This window comes from Cariama cristata, unplaced genomic scaffold (assembly GCF_000690535.1).
Source record: "Cariama cristata isolate BGI_N322 unplaced genomic scaffold, ASM69053v1 scaffold15861, whole genome shotgun sequence".
NCBI classification, from domain to species: domain Eukaryota; kingdom Metazoa; phylum Chordata; class Aves; order Cariamiformes; family Cariamidae; genus Cariama; species Cariama cristata.
In genome coordinates, this window is record NW_009600005.1 from 65,241 (window position 1) to 85,765 (window position 20,525).

Consider the following 20,525-nt stretch of genomic DNA (forward strand, 5'->3'; position numbering starts at 1 on the left):
ATAAAGGTTAATGTTTGTTGGGGTTGGTATTTATTGCTTGTAGTAATGCACATGTTCTGCTTTGATCAACACTTAAGCAAATGGTTAAGGATCATTCTAACCAGCAGATTGTAATTGTAGCTTAGCAGTATCTTGGAATGGGTACTTTCCATTGTAACTTTGCTGCTTAACAGGTTACTTAGTTTTAATCAGAGAACCGGTTTGTTTACTTCCACTTGCTCTTCTTTGAATCCTACCGTTAATAGATGCACTGTAAGAAGTGATCTCACTACTGTCATCCTTAAATGCATTTTAATTTTTTTCTGAGTAATTGCAGGCATGCTGCAAGTGGAATATATGAAAACAGATTAAGAGCTGTGTCCATGCTGGGTTATGCTACTGGATTGCAAGATCTTTGCATCTTGTGGGAGTCAGTAGGAAAGATTATATACTATAGGCATTAAGAACTATAGTAATCTATGAGTTTTAAATACCTGTAATTTTTTTCCCTACTTAGTTCTTGGTTACAGGGTACTTGTGTTTGCCCTTGTGACAAATAAGGCTGTTGAAAAGATCTCCAGGTTTGCTAAAGGTTTTGCACTAGACCTGCCTGAATAGTGCACGTTTTTTGTTAAGGCAAAGTTGGGGTGGGTTTCTTGTATTATGTTTTTTTAAGCACAGCTGTTCAGAGACTCTTCATAAACTTGTAAATGCTGGTATGTCATTCTATCCAAAAGATCAAGGAGTCTCGTCTTAAGGATATTCTAAAGGAATTCTGACAGCATTTGAAGAAAATTAGCTTGAGTATATTGAATTAGTGTTTTTTCAGAGCTTTCAGGAGCTAGAGTTTCTAACAGTGTTTCAGAACCTGATCAGGATTAGTGATTTCTCTAATACACAGCCAGCTCCTCTTCTTTTACCATTTGAGGAACAAGCGCCTCCCTTTGATCTTCTTTTTGAGTCCAAAATTCAGATTGCATTCCACTGGTGTTTCATGAAGGAGGGATTACCAGGCAACATTGGCTTTGGAAGATGGCATCTTTAGCATGCCCGTTTCTAGCTGGGGAAGGAAAGCAGTGAATACTGAAGCACTCGGTACAGGTTATGATGCTCTGTGCTACCTACTTTTGAAGTCTTGGTTTAATTTTAAATTTATCAAAACAGAAGTTGGTTTACGTATCACAAGTTCTAAGTACTACAACATGGTATCTTTATATATTTCTTATCTGAATACAGATATGTTGAAATTAACTTAGTACAGGAAAAAATTGAGAGCTAAAAATATCTGGAGATCTCACTCACTGACAAACGACATTTTTAAAGGTAAAGCAGCCTTCAAGGTGTATCTGCTCTTCTAGATTCAAGCTGATTGGCGCTGTAGAATTTTTACCATATTTATTTAGATTGTATTTGCTGAGTAGGATGAGTGCTCAGAGCTCTCTTAAATGGAAGAACTGTGCCTGGCCAGCCAAAGATTTGTAGTCCCAGAGGAAAAGCTCTTGGAACTCCTGATGCAATGTGCCAGTATAGTGGCAAGAATTTTTCATGGGGAAAAGTCTTAGGAGGAGGCTGTCTCTTCTGAGCTGTTGAAGAGCAATGTTCTGGCTAGAAAGATACCATCTTTCTGGCTTAAAGATAGAGGAAGGGGAAAAAAAAAAACAGCGGGGGTTTAAATTACTTGTAAATGGCAAGGGGGAAATTTTCTAATAGGTTAAGAATTGGAAAATGAATGACCCCAGTTCACAGAACATTAGAACATACTTACCTTCATGTGTCTGTTGAGTGTCAGAATCTCCCTGGTATTTACACAACTGAGGCAGAGAGTATGTGATACTCTGCTCTGATGACACAGTAAGAAGTAATGCCAAGATATTTTAACAGTAGTTGGAGAATGCATTGCAACTGCTGAGGTTTACTGCAGACTCTCCAGTGATTTGTTTTGGTTTTGGAAAGGTGGTGGCAGTGTTTGCGTTTTGAATTTATAATCACATTCTTTCATCCAAATGTTTTTCTTGGGAAACTTGTGTTCAGTTATTACAGACAGAATATGCTGTCTAAATTTAATGTGACGACAGTTCCACAAATTCTGAATTGTTTTCTCAGCTTCTTGAAAGAAGTTGAAGAATGCTCCATGTTTTTCTGTTGTTTTGTGAAAGGGAGCTGAAGTTACTTCATTGGTTCAAGTTAGACTGAAAGATACTGTAAATGGAAGAAATGTGCGGTATATCAGAATCAGTATGCTCTGTCAGCAGTGGTTGAGGTAAAATAGTAAGTTGGAAGGGCTTTTATTGGTGACTGTCTTTATAGTCTGACCAGCAAATTGTGGCGGCAAGGTCTAAAAAATAGATTTAAAAAAAAACTTGTAATAGAGTAGATGAAGTACTAATTGAAAAACTTAGAAGCAGTGGCTCACTGTCAGGCTGGAAAAAGGTTTGTTCTGCAGGAGTGTGTCCTGGGGCTGTTCAGTGGTTGTGTTTGTGTTGCAGCTGGTGGGAAATACTGTGAATTTACATATTTGTGAACAGTACAAAATAGGGAGGATGCTCTAATAGAGTGGGCTGGTGAAGGGTTAGAATGTATTGCCCAAAGAAGTTACAGGGATTCCTTTGTTACACACCTTTAGTGAAAGATTAAACCAGTATCTGCCAGTAATGGCCCAGTAAATCCTCCTATAAGGGCATTTTTCAGTGATCTTAGATATTCTGTCGTGTGCAGAAAACTATGTCACACATGGGAGAGAAATCAAAACAAATGTACCAGCTTCAGTTAGAATCGTGAAAAGCTGTTGTGGTTCTTTAGTTACTGTGTATAGAAGACATGCTGAAAGCTTTGAATTCATGCTTGTGAACATTGAGCAGGATTCGCAGCTTTGGTATTTGCAAAGTGATTTTTGTGCAAATCATGCCAGCTGGAGAGAGGAAAGTAGAGCTTTGTTTGTGTATTCGACTGCTGCAGGAGGTACAGGCTTCAGAGGTTTACAATATCCATATAATGTGCACAAAATACATACATAGTAGTACCTTGGAGTTTTGGTAACAAGTTCTTCATGAATGCATGACAGAAGCTCTGCAACCTCTGTCAGATTCAGGATTTTGAATTTCTTAAGGCAGTTGTTTTACAGTTCAGATTGTGCCTTTGGTACTTTTTCCCCGATGCTATTTTCTTCCATGAACTATATCCCATTACTTAGTGTGGTTCAGAGGTTACTTGAAGTAATTTATTTCCATCCTTGATGGTAACAGAAAAGTGAAGAATGATTACAAGTTTTGTTTCTTCCTTAGTTTTCACATGCTAATCAGAAAATAAATCTGTAACTTTGTGTTTCCTAGAAGTTCCCTCCAGAGATGAACCTACAGTAAACGTTGCCAGATTATTAGCTTTCTTGTGGCTTAGCAGTATTGCACTTTTACATGTAGTAGCAAGGACTGGAAACAATTAAATAGGTGAATGGCTAGTATTGTATACTACGAGGGCTGGGGAGTTTTAAAAAAAAATTACAGTGGGCGAAGTCGTCTTTCATTTTGTGGAGAAAAGGTAAGATAACCAGACCTTAGTTAATTGGGAATCAACTGCAGCCATGTCTAAAACTGTGAGAGAATATATTTAAACTTCCTAATTCTTAAAGAATTGTCTATAGTAAAATGCACTATACTGTTCCCTTTTTATTCTTTTTGCATTGTTTGCTTTCATTATTTATTTCTCAGCTGAAGCAAGGCAAATGGAGCTGTCTGTTGTGTTGGTACAGGTTAGTTGAACAGTCTTTTGCAAGTGCTAGCAGAAGGATTTTACCCTGTGTCAGCTGGCACCTGATAAATGTAAAGGCAAAAGCAGCAGCCAACAGGTGTCAGGTACAGTGTTACATGGTGAGCACTTTTTCTCTGAGTAAAAGCACAACATCCCTTGCAACCAAAAAAACTTCAAAAATTTGCAAAGGTGGTAAGATCACACAATATCAGCTACTATCTTGATATTGTAACCCTTGCCCGCTTTGCACCATTTTTCATGCTCTCATTTTTTTATAGCAGTACTCGGATGCTGTTCATATCTTCTAAGCATATCCTGTTGTAAAGAGAAGCTCAGTGTACTGGAAGCTGATGGCTTTGGTCTTAAAGACCATTTAATGATCTATGACCACTGTCATAATCTCTGTTCAGAAGGTTCACAGAGTTCGTGAGGGCAGCTTCTCTGAAAACTGGAGTTTTATACATGAAGTTTGAAAAAGAGCTGAATTCTTGCTACTTCTGGAAATGTTTCTGGTTATAGTTCATGTATCTTAAAGCAGAGTGACAGCAGTCCCTAGGTAAGAGTAGAGTCCTGTTGTTTATGCACTGTACAACTACGTCAAAGCTGTCAAATAGTTTTCACCTGATCGGGTATCTTATCACCCAAACAGTTCAACATGATAAAAATATTTGTTTCCCTTTTGGTAGGGACATGCAGGTTTATTTTGAATGGGTAGGAGTTTCTTTAGGTTTTTTTAGTCAGCTTTTGTATCAGAAAAATAGTTGCAATGATGGTAAAAAGGCTGTATCTGGTTCCTAGCGAATGTAGTGCTGTGAAATACATTTTTCTTTGCCAAAGATTTCTCTGACAAATGTGGGTTTTAAGTTGGCCTTTTGAAATACCTTATATCACCTGTAAGTTTTGAAGTGCTAACACAGAATTGTTTATACTGGCTAATTACGAGGAAGCTCTAGTTCTTGTGCCTGTGCTAAATAGTTCTACTTCAAACTAGTTCTTCAGGCTTACAGAGCTATCCCTAGTACACTGGTGAAATGCAGGGTACAGGAATTAATTCTCAACTACTTTTTGTAGTGCTGTCTTGAGTCTTGATCCCCTGTCCTTTTGACTTTTTTTATTATTTTAGATTATATAAGCTGACACTTTTTTTCATACCAAAATCTGAGAAATAAGTGTGTGTTTCTGCTTGGAATTGGAAAATGATTAAAATCATATGACCAGTGGGGAGAAAACTAATAACTATTAAATAGTGTTCAGAATATTTGCACATATGTGTATGCGAAATGATTATTACAGTGGAGATGGAAAAATTCAGATAGACCCATCTTTGTAGTGAAAGTGATGCCTTTCTTTTCATCTTTGATCTTCAGACCACAATTAATCCTTAATTGAATGTTAGATTGCCTTAGATTAGATAGATTAGACTATGTGACACCGGTCTATTACAACAATCTGATCCGGTATTAAAGGGAAGAACACATACCAGCAACTGTTTTTATTGGCTCACGTCCTATCCTAACTTGGGCTGTTCGCTTCTAACTTCTGTAGCACCTCTCTTTCCTATCTTCCTGTGGTGTACCACAGCAGAGCAAGAAGAATATGACTGTGGAGAACAGTCACGGTGCACAAGGGAGCAGTGTCCTTGAATTGGGATTTTAATACAGCTACAGAAGGAGAAGGTAAGGAAAGTGGTGGTATCTGACAGCCGAAGTAAAACAGTGTAATACTGCCTTGCCTAGTCACTTCTTGTGAAGTTCTTGGTGGCCATAGCTGAGAACTGCTGATCACTCTGTTCTTTAACTATTATTTCACACTATGATGAGATGCATCTATAACTTTAGACTTGTCTGCCTGATACGCCTTTATTGATCTGTCCATTTTTCCTGCTCCTTTGATAAAGTAAATTGAGTTTCAGAAGCACTGTTTGTGTCAACCTCTTACTTGACTGGAACACAATTTAAAGTATGTTCTAGAGTAGACTTTCCAGCACTGGTATCTAATTCACTGATTATATTCATATGGTGTTAAAATGTTGTTTCATTGGCAGTGCATCTTTATGGAATTAATTTTTAATGAGAAATTAGAGGAGAATGTTGTCTATTCATTCCAAAAGGATAGATCTTGTACTTGTGTGATAGCAGGCATTTGGTATTAATGTTTTCAGTTTTCCACATTCTAAGCTAATTCTAGCCTAACCAATTTAAAACTCTTTTTTTGTTGTTGTTTTTCCTGATTTCGGATGGAACCAAAGTATTCTCTAACTTGTTTTAGTTACCTGACTTGAATCACGGTTCCTTCTGCTGGATAAATGCCTGTGTGCTATGGCAATATATAGAAAAAAGTATATTCCAAGTATTTTCCGTCTGTGAAATACAAGGTCTCTGTATTGGAACAGTTAAGTTCAGCTCATCTATGTGTCAGTCACTGTGTTGGTTACATTGCATTTTTCTGTGGTTCCTGATGGGTTTATGTGCCTAATCCAAGTTGTAATAAAATGTAACATAAGAACTGTGGTTATCGGCCTGTTAACGTGAGGACAGGCTGCAGTGGCAGAACCAAGCAGTTCTATTGAAGAAGCACAAGCCTATTAATTAAAACTGCACACAGGTCTGGTAACTAAAAGAATGAGGTGGTGTCTGGCCAGTTGTCACAATTCTGAGCAACTCTGATGACCGTTCCCAAGCATTACCAAAACTTGCGTCAGGGCGGTTGTGGGTGTGTGCCTGCCACGGTGCAGCTTCACCGGACAGCAGGGAAGGCCTTTGTGATGCTGTTGGATTGCGTGGTCAACAGGTCATGCACCGACTGGGCGAGGGCACTGCGCTTTGTGCTCCATCTGTACTGATTAACTCCCAGTAGTGATTCCTTGTGGTGTTTGGCTATCAGATAATGCAGTTAAATTCTTCTTAACTGCAGCTCCTAGAATTACCTCAGTTCTCAATATTCTGAAGCTGGAAAGAGTCAGTAACTGCCAAAATATACAAAATGCTTCTAATTGGGTTGGTTTCTAGTGACTCATTCAGTTTTTTTCCAGTGCTTAAAGAAAATTGATTAGTTTTTGTTTTTAACCGCTGCTTAAGCGTAGAAGCGATGGTGATCATCCTTTAGGCTCTTTAACTTGTTTCTTCTAGTTAGCTTTTGAGACATTGGATTTTTTTATTATTTTAAGTGGTGGTATTGCCTGCTAGGCAATGTTAACTCTTAAAATTATCAACTTTGTTAGTAAATTCAGTGGGATTTTTTCTGTTTGTGGGTTTTTTTACTTTGTGTTTTAAATGTTGTGTCTTTTATTAAAAAAAGTATTTTTTCAAAAGAATATTTGTATGTGTAATGCCTGTCTTTTTGGTTTTTTCTAATCCTAAAATCGGTGGTCTGTGATAAACATTATTTCATGTACTTTCTGTACATAGAAACATACTAAAAGTAAGTGGTTTAGTGCAAGATTAAAAACATCCAGAGCCTAAGATTTATCTTTCATCTGAAAGAAACTTAAGGGGAAACCAATTCTTTTAGCTGTTTCATAAAGTAGAAAATCAGTTTCTTCCTAACTGTCAGAAGGAATTGGAGAAGAGCAGCTGTCTAATCATTAATTCTATTTGTACAATACTTGACACTTTTGCAGAGGTGTTTACTTTTCTTAATCTGAAACAATTCCAGGATTTTACTGTCCAAGAATGTCAAATGGGTGATATGTATATATGTATTTAAAATATTTCTTAGTAGGATTTTTTGGTATGCCAAAATGGTATTTCCACAAAAGGACTCTCTCATCCATGGGACATCGTTTTCTCAGTTTTCTTGCAAATGCTGTGGAAACAGAGTATGGATAATCTGCCAGGGATGTGATTAAATGTTAGCTCATTTAAAGTTTAACATAATGTTTTAATATACGCAAATGAAAAAGCAAGTGTAGCATTTCTGCACGTAGTGTTAGAGTGTCCTTGTCAAGGTGCTGTCCTTTGAACCATGTATTAAAACATGCTCTAAAATGAGAGCTGTGAAAAACGGGAGGCAGATGTGGCAGAAGGGTAATCCTGAGACATTCCCAGTTTACTTCAGTGGAAGAACGGTTAAGGCAATATTGAGAGTTTTTAAAATCTCCCTTCTTTCTAATGAATTAGCAATATGATAGTTTTTTCCCCTCTGAAGTTGTTTATTTTTACAAAATCTTGAGACATACTCAAAAGGACAATTAAAAACAGATGAGAATAATATGTAAATGATTTACATATGCAGTTCCAAGGTTGTATTTGCATACTCAGAGATGCTTATCTTGAAAAATAGGACATAAGACTTCATTTTCAAAACCTGCCGTCAAAAACATGAAAAACAATGTGGGTATAGCCATGTATGTTTGTTGTTCCAGGATCACTGTAAGCATACATGCAGATTGGACCTTGTATGGAAATGAGGGGAGTGTGTATGTCCATATGGTCTATATATGACTTGTCTGAATAGGTATTTCAGATCTTCCATTTCAAATTCAAGGAAGACAGGACCGGTTTAGCAACATACCCCCCCGCCCCCGATGAATTCACATACTGAGTTGTTATTTAAGACTGTGCTTAAAAATAGTTTCTCTTGTTTTGGTGGTTATTGTGAGTCACTGAGTGCTAAAATAATCAAGATGAAAAAGCCAGGAGATGGAAAGAATTTGAAGATGTACCTCTTGTTAAGTCTCTGGGAGGAGACCTTAAGATAGTAGTGCTGGTTTTGTTAGTCACAGTCTTAATGTGGCATGTTGAAGTTTTATCTTGATGAGCTGGTAAGGTTGCTGCATTTGTTTTATTCCCAGCAAAGGAAAGTAAAGTATGTACTAAAATCCCACTGATGGTGAGACTTGGCTACCTTTGACTTGGCTACCTTCGTTGTCCGAAAAGACAGATTCGTTACACGGTGTGCGATAAGCCGACCGCACACAGCGACAAGATACTGATTTATTTGCAAAGCTGCGCAGGTTCGGGTGCTAGGTTGTGTTAAAAGATTTTTAACATCAATTCTTCGACATCACCTTGGTGTTTTGTTTTTCATCAGGATGGTATCTGAGTGCGCCGAGATTCTGCACTTTGAGAGTCTGTAGAGTCTTTGAATTTTGACTGTATTGTGGAAGCTGGCTTTAAAAACAGTACATACACACAACATGAAAAATCGTGGTGTGATAGGAGGTGCTCTCCCCACCCTCTCCTAAATAACCCTGTTCTGCTGAGTCATGGCCTTACCCTGAAGGAAAATGCCTCGGGAAAGCAGGAAACTTTCTAGATGCAAACAGTATGTATTCTTTTTGGCATTAAACTTGGTTTTCTACTTTTTGTTAACTTTGATCAAAGCCAATGAGATTCTTCATTATTGCTAATATTATACAACTACAATAGTTACTGTGTTTTTGTATTGTTAGTTTTCTGGTACTGTTTAGGTTTTGTTACGGAAATGAAGCGAAAGCAAAAAGCTGATGCAACAAGTTTATATGTAAATCCAAAACAAAGTTACTTCATGCCAATATGTACTACTACAACGTTGATGGGCAATAATGTGAAAAATCAACAATTCTGACACATACTTGTCTTAGCTTTCATAATAATCTAAAGGCTTGCACTGCTACAGAGAATGCTCTGGGAAAAAAGAAAGTGGTTTCTGAATCTGAAGCAAGATGGAGACTACCTGGAGGAAGGCTGCATCCTCTGCTGCCATCTCGTCCCCTTGGCAAAACTGGTAGGAACTTGCTGATGCCTGGGCTCCTGTAAATCTACTTAGTGGACAGTTGTGCATTCAGGCACCACCTGTCGTCAGAAGGATGTTTCTGTCTGGTCTGCTTCAGTCAGATTTTTCTCTGTCTCGGAGACAACGAGATTTTTGGCAGACAATCTGGTATAAGGACATCTCGGGAAGTCAAGATGCTTCACCACCAGCGAAGAGAACAGACAACACACGTGGGTTTTTTTTTTTTTTCAACTTTGATCAGACTCTGTCTACATTTTATTTGGTGGTTTGAGGAGAATTTATTCAAATTTGTCCTTTTAATTAAAACATACATAACAGAGACATTATTTACCATATTGGAAGCTTTCTGTCTTGCTGTTCACTTGTTTTGTGGCAAGTATGTGTCTGTGCTAGAACACCAAGCTTACCACTTGTTTATCTTGTTAACTGGACACGTCTTTTTATGTTAAGAGCTGTACCACATTTTGCCTTAACAAGGGATAGCCTTTTCAAAAAACAAAGTTATATTTTAGGCTATTAGATTTACAGTATTGATGGTACAGCTGGAGAACATGCTGTTGTCATTTCGGTGACATTAAAAATACAGAAATTTGGAAGAGGGTAAATGTTCTGTCTTGTGTTGTTGAAAAAGTCAAATTCAGGCACTGAGTTCTCTTTCTTTGGATGAGATATGTAACACCTCTTTATTCTTGCCACTGAGATTCCTGTTGAATTTCATTTTTAGTAGGAGATGAAGGTTTTACATCACAATAGCTAAAATCATGTCCGTAAACTAGGTCCTTCTGAGAGCTTTCATCTAAGTGTGGCTCATGAACTGTGACAGTATTCCACATGTTGTTCTTCCCCAGGGATTTATATAAGAGTTCTCTCATTCTCCTGTTTTCTTTGGATGTGGATTCCCAAATGATTTCAAGTTCCCCTTCCACTTTCCTAGAAAAAGAAATGAAGAAAAATCCTAATTTTAAAACACTTTTCAATAGTATGTAATTACTGTATGTGGATAAGCAAGTTATAAACTGCAGGTATTGAGATGCTTGAAATTCTCTCACTGAAATTCATTTCTATTTTGTTTTTAAAAACGCCCACTAAACGTAATGCTAGAGAGGATATGATCAGAAAAAAAGATTTAGACCAATGTAGTAAGTTGGACTAAGATCACACACAAGAGCAGTGCATGCGAGATCCAAATATCGTGACTGCCACTGTCCACTGAATCAGGATCTGTCGTGACTGCAGTTCTGCTCCCTGTAGCAGGGCTGTCGGTAACAGCTGCCCCTTCTGTCGGTGCCAGGAGCTCTGCCTCTCTGCTCAGGGGCTAAGAGTGTCTCATCAGAGTCCCAGACTTTGTGCTTAGCTAATGCCTCTTTCTGGAGGTCAAACAGAAGTGGTGTTAACTCTCTTTTTTTTTTTTTTTTGGCATTATAACTTAATGGGCCAGTTTCTCTGACTGCCCAAGCATAAATGAATGAATGATTTAATGTTTTTCTCAAGAAAAAGCTTGTTTTTCAAACATGGCAGCTGATGTGATTTAATAATGCAGTGTATTCCAGCCACAGACTTTTTAGTAAGTTATATTTGGTAGAGTTCTTGGGTTTCCTCTGATTCTGTTCTAGTGTATGTCAAAATACAAAATAATAAAGAAATTAAGATCATTGGAAGCAGAAAGCAAAGCTGTTGCATGGAAAATGAGCACACAATTCTTAATGCTATAGACTTCTCTAACAGTCACTTCAAGCCACTACCTGAAGCACTTGATAGAGCTAGCCTTTTTTTATATAAATTCTCCTGCATACCAGGTTGTAAAAATGAGAAACAAACCAATGCAAAACATAAATGTGTTGAGATTAAATGCTGTCAATCTACTTTTCTGGCAAAAGGTGTAAACTGGAAAATACATAATCAGTACTTCTTACAGAGCCCTTTGTGATCAGTAACACTGAGAATGAAGTGGTAAAAAATGGCACAGACATAGTACTAGCTCATTTTGTGTTTCACCTTATGACTGGATATATAGATGGAAGCTGAAAAAAAAAAAACCTTAAGTGTGAAAGCCTTAGGATTATCCTGGTATATATTGCTTGGAATGAACTGGTGGTGGTGGAGAGCATTAACCATTAAGACTGGAATTAAAGCAAAGGGAGGCAGGTTAAAGCAGTACAGTTGCTAAGAGTATACTGACCAAGACTCTGATCAAGAGCATGAGAAGCCACATTTAGTAAGCTGGACATTTCCTTTTCTGCCAAGTCTCTAAAAAGCTATTGAGAAGCAATCTCTCATTTTTGAAGCACCAAAATTGTAGATGACTTTGTTCCCACAAAGTGTATTTCTCCTAGAGGCTGCACTAAGAGTGTCTAATACTGCCGGTTACTCACTGCATGCTTCCAAATGCCTTACAAAGGCAATGACCGTTATCCTCAGCTTACATTTTGGACTCCCTGAACAAGCAGTCCTGAGCTTCTCCCGTTGGTTGACTCCAGCCCTTTGCATTGTGATCATGGAATGTTTTCAGCATCTTGTCTTGTTTTTACATGAACTTTTATATCTTGATAGGGACAAGCGCCTGTTCTCTGTTGCCACTTCTCTCCGGCTGGAGTCTGCATGCAGTGTGCAGAGCACTCTTAAGTTCTGCTATTAATACATAAGAGCTTAATCTGGTTTACCCTTATTGTAGTGCAGAACATTATCCAGGCTTTATTTCATCTGCTAATTTCTAAAGCCAAGACTTTTTTTTTTTTAAAGATTGTTTCATTGTTAATGCTTGTATGAGCTTAAGGCAGAGAAAATTTTAAGTAAGAAGACGAAACTAAAGATTGCCAAGTTCTGAATTGCAGTTTAATGCTGTCAGCATGCCTGACAAATGGGATGCTCATTTCCAGTCCATACGTTCAGTTCAATGGCAACTGCATTGATTTAAAAAAAAAAAAAAAAGTTCTAAGAGATTAGTAGTTTTAAAAAGTATCCACGTAGTTAAAATTACTTCAGTAGGAAGGAAACGGATGCCTTTAGAGGTGGTGGTGTATCTGAACGCTTCTTGGAGGATTAATTTTTAAACGGAGCTGAAAGATGCAGAATCTGAAAGTGCTCGCTGACTGCTTTGGAATGAGCCATCACAGCAAGCTGTTGTCAGGGCAGCACGTTGCAGATGCCCCTGGCTTTGCACACAGTATGCTGCAGTCATCGCTAAGTCTTTCCAGTGTGGCAGAACAGACCGCTTCTATAGTTCACCTGTTTTTCAGGCAGGCATCCGAGAAGTAGCAGTTACAACCCAACTGTAGTTAGACAAGGGTGTTTCTGTTTTAAAATCCTGACCGGATCAAAATCTAAAAATACCTTCAACAGAATGCGTTCAGCAGGGTCTCTTTATTCTTGCTAGTCACAACCTCCCTGCTATTTTAGGAACTTGGATTACATAGCAGCTTGGTTACCATAGCTGCTGATGGTCTGTACTTTTTTTTTTTCCCTCAACACCAAAATTTCCTTGTTCCTACTTCACTGGGCGATGTCCCTCACCACCCTTCTCTTACGTTTTTCTGTATCTCACCAGAAATTCCCTCAAGCTCTGCCGTGCGTTACTATCCTTGACTATGGCTAAGTGACAGTACCCTATACAGATCACAGCCCAATCTGTAACCCTTGTTAGTCCATTGTGCCCATAGTTGCTGGTTCACCTCTTCGAACACATGTCTTTGTCACTTGGCATTTAAAACTAGATACGTGCTCAGTAGTAAATGTGTCCTGTTTCCAGATGTCTTTAGGCAAAAAGCATGAAGTTTCTCATAGATGTAGGCTGTTGTTACTTAAATGAGTAAAAATGAAAACTCCATTCAACCCCTAACCTAGCCAAAATGTAAGGTTTTATATCTTGTTGAGAGTAAGCAAAATGCTAATGGTGTACTGATGTCTGAGGAGGAAAAAGTCAACAGCAGCAGATTCTGAAAGCAGATTCTTCTTTGCAAAAGACAGCACTTTCTGCCCTCCCTGAACTAAACCCATTCAACCCTAATCTCTGAGGATCTTATTTGGGCTGCTGGCTCAGGAATTAATTTTCATCTATCCTGTAACAGTTGATTTAAAGAATCTTTATCACAAAGACCAACAATTTTTACTATGGTTACAATTTTATATCTAACCTTACAGCTAAGACAGCTCCTCTCCCTTGCCTGTGCATGACTGTGAAGCTTTTCTACTGTTGACCCTCTTCTGAGGACAGTCTAAGGCAGTTTCATTAGGAAGCCTTTCAACCTGCATTTAACATCCAAAGTACAGCAGCTGTAACAACCTCGAAGTGCCGTAACTGTCTCGAAGTACTGTTCCTCTGCAGAAGACTTACAAAATACATTGCGACCTAGAAAACTCCTAAGTGTCCAGTGAAATAAGACTTGAGGCATTTATTAACCTGGTTTTCAACCCTAGAACTACATTAACAACTTTGTTCATATCTGAAACATGCAATGTATTTCATTTAAGGACAGGTATGTGATAATGATGACTCCTAAGATTATTCTGTAAACAATAAAAATGTCATTATGATTATCAGCTGCCTGAAGAATAGAAGATGATACTGCTTTCTCATCAGTTGCTTTAGGCGAAAGGTTGCTGTGAATTTCCAATATCCTCTAGCAAAGGCTGTAATTATCAAGGTGGCTCTACAGAGCAGCTTCTAGGAAAGTAAAACTTGCATATCTTAAGAAGCTTTAAAAGCTTTTATTTATCAAACAACCAATTCTATCTATATGCATTTCTTTTCAAAAACCAAGTGGAAAAAGTCTGTTCCCTTGGACACAATGGGTAGGTAGTGCAACTCCTGATTTTTGTCATCAGGTGTAAGATGATGCAGGAGGGGAGAAAATGTCAGAGGAAAGTCACAGTTGTTAGGTTTTATGAAGCCCGTGTTAGTTTGGATGTAGACTTCTTAAAAACAGAATGATGAGAGAAGAAACAAAAATGAGGAAACACGTGACTATTGCTACTGTGTCTAAACAAACATTACTTTTGAACACGCTGTGATCTGCAGTCATGCCACTTCTGGGCACACCAGTACTGCGTCATGTGCTGTGGTAAGAGGGTCCTGACCTGCTGTCACTCAGGTTTGCTGTAGTCCTATTTAGATTAATAAGGTGGGGCTGTTTATCTCTGATGCCGTGTCTCGCTGAAAGAGCCGTGCTGTTTTCAGACCTGAAGTGGGATCTTCCCTTGTTTTACAAGAAAACTTACCACCGCCAACAGATATGGTAAACTTTTATGATAAAGAATTTCATGGCAGTAGCTAAGTTAGACTTGCTGTGATTTCCTAACAACTCCGCTATTATACAACTAAATGCAAGAGCAAAAGCAATTATATGAAAAAGTTTTCTGTCTTCACCTATTTACAGTGCTTTTGACTAGACTGGTCAAACTATTGTGGTCGGTGCCTTTAAAATAGCTTAATGTGTTTTACAGTCTTCCTAAAGAGAAATTGTAACTTTAATAAAATAGAAAATCTGCTATCCAAGTAGTCAGCATACCTTCAGCTAAATTTTAAATTTAAACTGGCTTTCCCGTTTAAAATATGGCATGTTACTTTGATTTTCATTACTTAAACACTGAAATGAGAGAATCTAATATACAATATATTTATTGTATGTGTTTACCTAGCGTTTATACAGGTATTCTGAATTGAAACGTTACCAGGTAGACAGTTGTCTGGACTATAAACTTCCTCTGTCAACAGAGCTAGTGGAAATAAATGTAAATGTTTGGTACTGTTCTGGCACTAGTGTCTTTGGTTGCCGAGCTACAGATGACTAGCAGCATCTAAAATACAAATAATTTTGCCTTCCTTACTGCTGTAACTGTGTGGAGAGAAAGGAAAGAGAAAATAATAAGCCTTATAAAACCAGAAATAGACAAAGCTGACCAAAATACATGTTTAACTTCTAGCAGATAGGCGTAACAGAATACACATGTATTTGGATTACCTTGGGAAACTCCTTTGTATTACCACAGTACTTGAGATGAATAAAGGAACACAAGGAAACTAGGTTATATGAACAGTGTCAGCCATGGTGTTAGTTGGGTTTATTGATTTTGTTTTATAAGAATAAAAATACATTCTTTCTTACATAGGTGTAGAATTCAGCTGACTTCACAGTGACGTTTCATTTTTTATCTAGATTTTTTAATATAGTTATCAAAGGAAAATAGCGGATGATGAGATGAATGAAAATACAGCTTCGAAGATGAACATAAAAATTATTTTTTTACTTTCAGAGTTGTGTTCATTATATTATACTCTGATAAACACTGTTAAGGCTTAACTACCACCAGAAAAAGGCAGTCACCAATTACACTGTTCGGTAATGTCGGAGACTACAGAAACACAAGACATCTCTTTGTGAGGTTCGTCTTGTGCTTGCTTCCATAAACCATTTTTCTTCATCATCATATTGTTAAATGGACTATGTTGTAGTTCCAGGTGCAGATCTTGCTTCTTTAGTCGCAAGTATTAATTTTGTGTGCTTACTGAAGAAAAAATGAGTCAATTCAGACTGAAGAGGAAAAGTGACTTAGTATACTGTATAGAAAGTGTAATTAATTATTTGACAAGGCTGTGTTACATCAACTCATTTACCTACATTGGGGCTTGAAAGGTAAATTGTGTATGATCCATATTATGGGACTTTGAACTATGCTCTATCCTACATGGAAAAAATCCCTCTTTATTTAACTAGCTGGTCTCTACTGTAAAAAAATGTAACATGAGTCCAGAGGTATGAAAGGCAAATAATTGGTTAAAAATCCTAAATAATTATTTCCAGAGAGATGTGGAATAGTCAAAATGCTGTTTTCTCATGCAAATTTTAGACATTAGTGGGATGTTCATTGTTCAATTCCCAGTTACTCACACCTGTTTAACAGCATGGAATAACGTAATTGAGAGGAACTGTGCTGATATAAGGTAATGATACCAAGCCCTGTTTTAATACTGACTTTAAATCTATTATTTCACAATGGCAGAGATGACTTGCAAAATGACTGCTTAATTACCTCTCTTCAGCTGTAAAACGCTTTTCCTGTATGCTGATAAGGTGAATGTGCTATGAAGTTTTCCACTACCACAGGGGAAAAATACCTTTAAAGTACCTGATATTAAAAGGGTATTTCAACGCTGACAGTCATGATCTTGTATAATCTGTTAAATTGCCTTTTTTTCCTTTTATTCTCCATGTAGCCAATCTAAGTCACTTATTAACAAAACAGTAAGGTAGATTCAAAAGGAAACCCATCATATGTGTACTTGTTCGATTCCTTTAATTTCCTACTACTCTGAAAACTGTTGAGGGGTGTGGAGGGGAAAGCATTCAGCCTGTAGTAGAAGATGCTACTAAATAATTAACTTGTATCTTGATGATTTATAGACACACACACACGCACACCACACCCCCCCCCAATCATCAAAGACTAGGGTCAAATTGATACTCTTCTCAAGAAAAGCAGTAGCAGTCATCCAGAATAAACTCCTTCAAAAGGTCTTCCTTGGAGCTGGGAATTAAGAGGAGCATTTCAGCATTTTCAGTAGAGCTAAAACACGATACCTGGAATATACTGTATGAGGCACTGATGAAAAGCAAGACCTTGAGGCTGTGTGCAGTTGCCTCCCCCACCCCTTTTACCAGTCAGATCCAACTGGATTGCTTCTGCCTGTGACTGACTTACCTTTTCTGCTGCAGCACTTCATCAAGGGTTTCCTGTTTGTCTTGCAGAAGACGCTGGAGGTGCTTCATTTCTTGCTGGTACTGAGCAGTCTTCCCGGCAAATTCTTTCTCCTGCTCAGTCATCCTGAGACTGATATCTCCAAGCTTCCCAGCTGCTTTCTTTTTATAGACCTGTAAGGGTTAAAGATAACAGGAAAAATGTGATTATGGGAGAAATAAGGACAACTCACTACCAACAAAAGAAATAGCTAGAGATACTAGCACTTTAATCTTTGCATCAGTGCTGCCTTGCTTAAATGTCAGGTAGGTTGCATTATGCTTTGAGGGTTTTTTTTTTTTACCTACTTGTTAATTTGAAGGTATTACATTTGTGCTTTGTTCTGCATCTAAAACTAGTGTGTACAGTGAATACCATACTGTATGTTTCTTATGAGTGAAATAGCTGCAAAAAAAGGATTTGTTTTCCAAGATGCAAAGCTATACTTTACAGCACATGTTGCTTACCACTTGTCCCAACAGTCATATTTATCAACGCATACCATGAAAAAATGTTTGTGTTCTGTTAGTTGTTTAATCTTAATACTAAGAAGAAGCACAAGTGGCTTCATATTTTAAAATATCTTGCTGCTTCACATAATAGTTCCTTCTGTTCAGTGAAGCACAAGTGATTTTTTTTTTGCTTATTGGTAATAATAGCCAAATACATTGGTCTAATCCCAAAACCAAGAAATCCCTTTTGTACAAAGTGATTTTGCTTTCTGAAATAACATCCCCATTAAATTACATAAGCACACGAGGAACTGAAAAATACAGCTTGTGTACTGTTACACATTTCTACGTGCTGCTGCTGCTCTCCGCAAAACCAACAGGTATTATCCAATCTTAGCTTTTTTTCTCATGATTACAAGCAGAATGCTTAAACTGTTATTGTATCTGCAGAATGTGATGTTTGATACAGGCCATAGGACAGAGGTTTTGGGACAGAAGCACCCGCTTTAATAAAACTGCAAACTATTTAGTGAAGCTTTGAAAATACTTCTATTTATGTCTTGCTAATATAAAGTTTTATCTAAGGTGTTTACCACTAAGGTTTTATCTTCATCTGAATTAAAGCAGCTAGTTTGAGAATGCCTTTTGGAGGAAGAAAAAAGATGCATTTTTAGGTATGTGCTGCAAGCTATATAATCCTTTCCACAAAGCATTTCCTTTTTAGCTCTTGTAAGATGTGTCATTTTAGAGTTTCATTTTCTGGAGGTAATAGGATAGTGATAAATAATAATAATTACCCAGAACATTAGTCATTCAATATTTAAGGCTGAGTTCCAGGGTGGTTTTTTCCTAGCTTTTCTCTGTCAGTTCTAAGAAGAGAATTAGAAGCCTGCAAATTAACCAGTTGCATCACTCAACTTTTTAGATTCTCAGAGAAGTCTTCAAAATGCAGTGTTAGATACTTGCACTTGTAATGCTATGGGAGGAGAAAGGTAAACATGTTCCTTCCGCGCAGAGGGTTGCTTAGAGCTAGCCTAGAAGAAGTGCAGAGCATGGGAGAACGGCTGAACTTTCACCTCTGTCAGTAAATGCCTCCTCCAGCTCCAGACCCGGAACCTGGAATGCTGTCTTTAAGGCGGGTGCCTGTAATTATTTCAGAGAACTAGAGAACTTCCTGTCTCTTTTAACACGTAAAAGGCTGATAAAGCAGCCAATAGTATTGGTGAAATCCATTTTTTTTTATTTCGTGGTCATTAATTATCCAGCTACTGGAAGGTCTGTGTTTTAAGCTGCACTCCGCCTGAGATTGTTCAAGCCTGTGGCTCCTACATATCTCATAGCTGGCTCTGTTCGCTTGGCACACCTGCTCTTCATTTGCCAGCTGAAGCTGTGTCACGTGCAGAGTGGCTGTAAAATCAGTGGGGCACAAAGGGCAAAATTGCCCCACTTCCTGACCTAATAATTAGGGCATGAAACTAGATATGAGGGACACATAGTTCTGATCTTGCTCCTGTGACTGATTATAATGAAGTCTAAAATGCATAAGCTACCTCAGCAGAACTTCAGCAGGCTGGGTGAAGAGTGCCTAGACTGCTCTGTGGTCACCTGTGGGAGCCCGGCCAGGTCGGGGTGGTTCTGGGCACAGACGGGCACAGCTGCTGGCACTGACCAAGCCCTCACAGCAGGCTGTGACCTTTGCATTGCTCAAGACAACCTCCTATTAATTTTCTCTGAAGGGAGATGCAGGTAGCAGTAAACTGAGTGGCAGAGATGACAATTTTCAGGAAGAGGGTGATAACACGTCACTGGAAGTGGTAATATTTTCCTCTGGAGCTGAAAAGGGTAGTCTCGCCAAGGTCGTTGCTCTCACAGGTCTATAGTAAGCCCTCGAGATGAGGAATGATTGTGGATTCAGCAGCTGGTCCTGAAAAGGACATAACTTACACTCTTCTAAAGTAGTTTCAGGAAGGTATACTCCTGGCCACCATAATTCTTTTGCACCTCGTGTAGTGAATTACACACTGGAAATCAGAGAATTCTGGATAGAGAGCCAACAAAATATTATCTCCACAAACACAGACTACTGGCCATGCATGATACATGTAATGATCTGGTCCCAAGAACAAAGCTATTTTCTGCAGCTTCAGTAAAAATTCAGTAATTTCAGTAAAAATTAGTGTCATCCTTTCGAAAAGAGATCAAAGTACCATCTGGAGAAAATTGTCTCACTGTCTTTATAAAAAGAACTTGAATTCTGATCCTGACAGAATAGCCCTGTAATGGGAACCCTGAGGAACTTTTCACACGGTGCTATGGAACATTGCCGATTGTCTCCCATTGCAACTAAAAACTTCTAAAATACATTAATTAAAATCACAGACAATTATCTTCAGGGCTGTGTAGAAAGTCATATATTGGGGCAGGGGGGGAAGTCCCTTTTTAGTAGCAGACAAGGACAATGTTTGTACCTATAGCCTTCCCAGTAAAATTGGATTGTGACAGAGGAAAAGTGACAGTATTAGAAGTTTCACTAAAAGAATCTTTTGTCAGACAGTATTGTGGTGTTAATAGAAAAAACATTTCCTCACAAACATTAGATTTCTGGTCTGTTAAGAGTTTGTTTCTGTTTCTTAAAACCTCTATTCAGTCTCTGTGAAAAGCATGCAGGTAAAATGTAGAACCTTTTCAATTCAAAAGCCAACAAAATTAAGACAATGGTCAGCTGTAGTATTATGTGCCACAGTAAATAAGCTTGCTTACTTGCAGATGGATATTGGAACACAGATGAAGGGTAAGTAGTTGAGAAATCAATTAAAAAGGGAAAAGGTGTTTATGCTGGAGAAACTTTAAAACTATGTGTCCAAAGGTATGAGATATTTGTGTGTGTACATGACCTGCTTTGAC

The 20,525-nt window shown here is 38.1% G+C and overlaps 1 protein-coding gene across 1 annotated transcript in view; it reads right to left on the reverse strand.

Moving 5' to 3' along the window:
* Window positions 1–10,121: 10,121 nt before the first annotated feature.
* The window catches only part of CEP89 (centrosomal protein 89kDa), a 37,250-nt gene continuing 26,846 nt past the window's right edge, over window positions 10,122–20,525 (reverse strand). The window contains exons 18-19 of the mRNA XM_009709882.1: window positions 17,134–17,303; window positions 10,122–10,368 (exon numbers count right to left, since the gene is read on the reverse strand). Coding sequence (XP_009708184.1) covers window positions 10,122–10,368; window positions 17,134–17,303 — 417 coding nt within the window. The remainder of the gene's footprint in view (window positions 10,369–17,133; window positions 17,304–20,525) is intronic.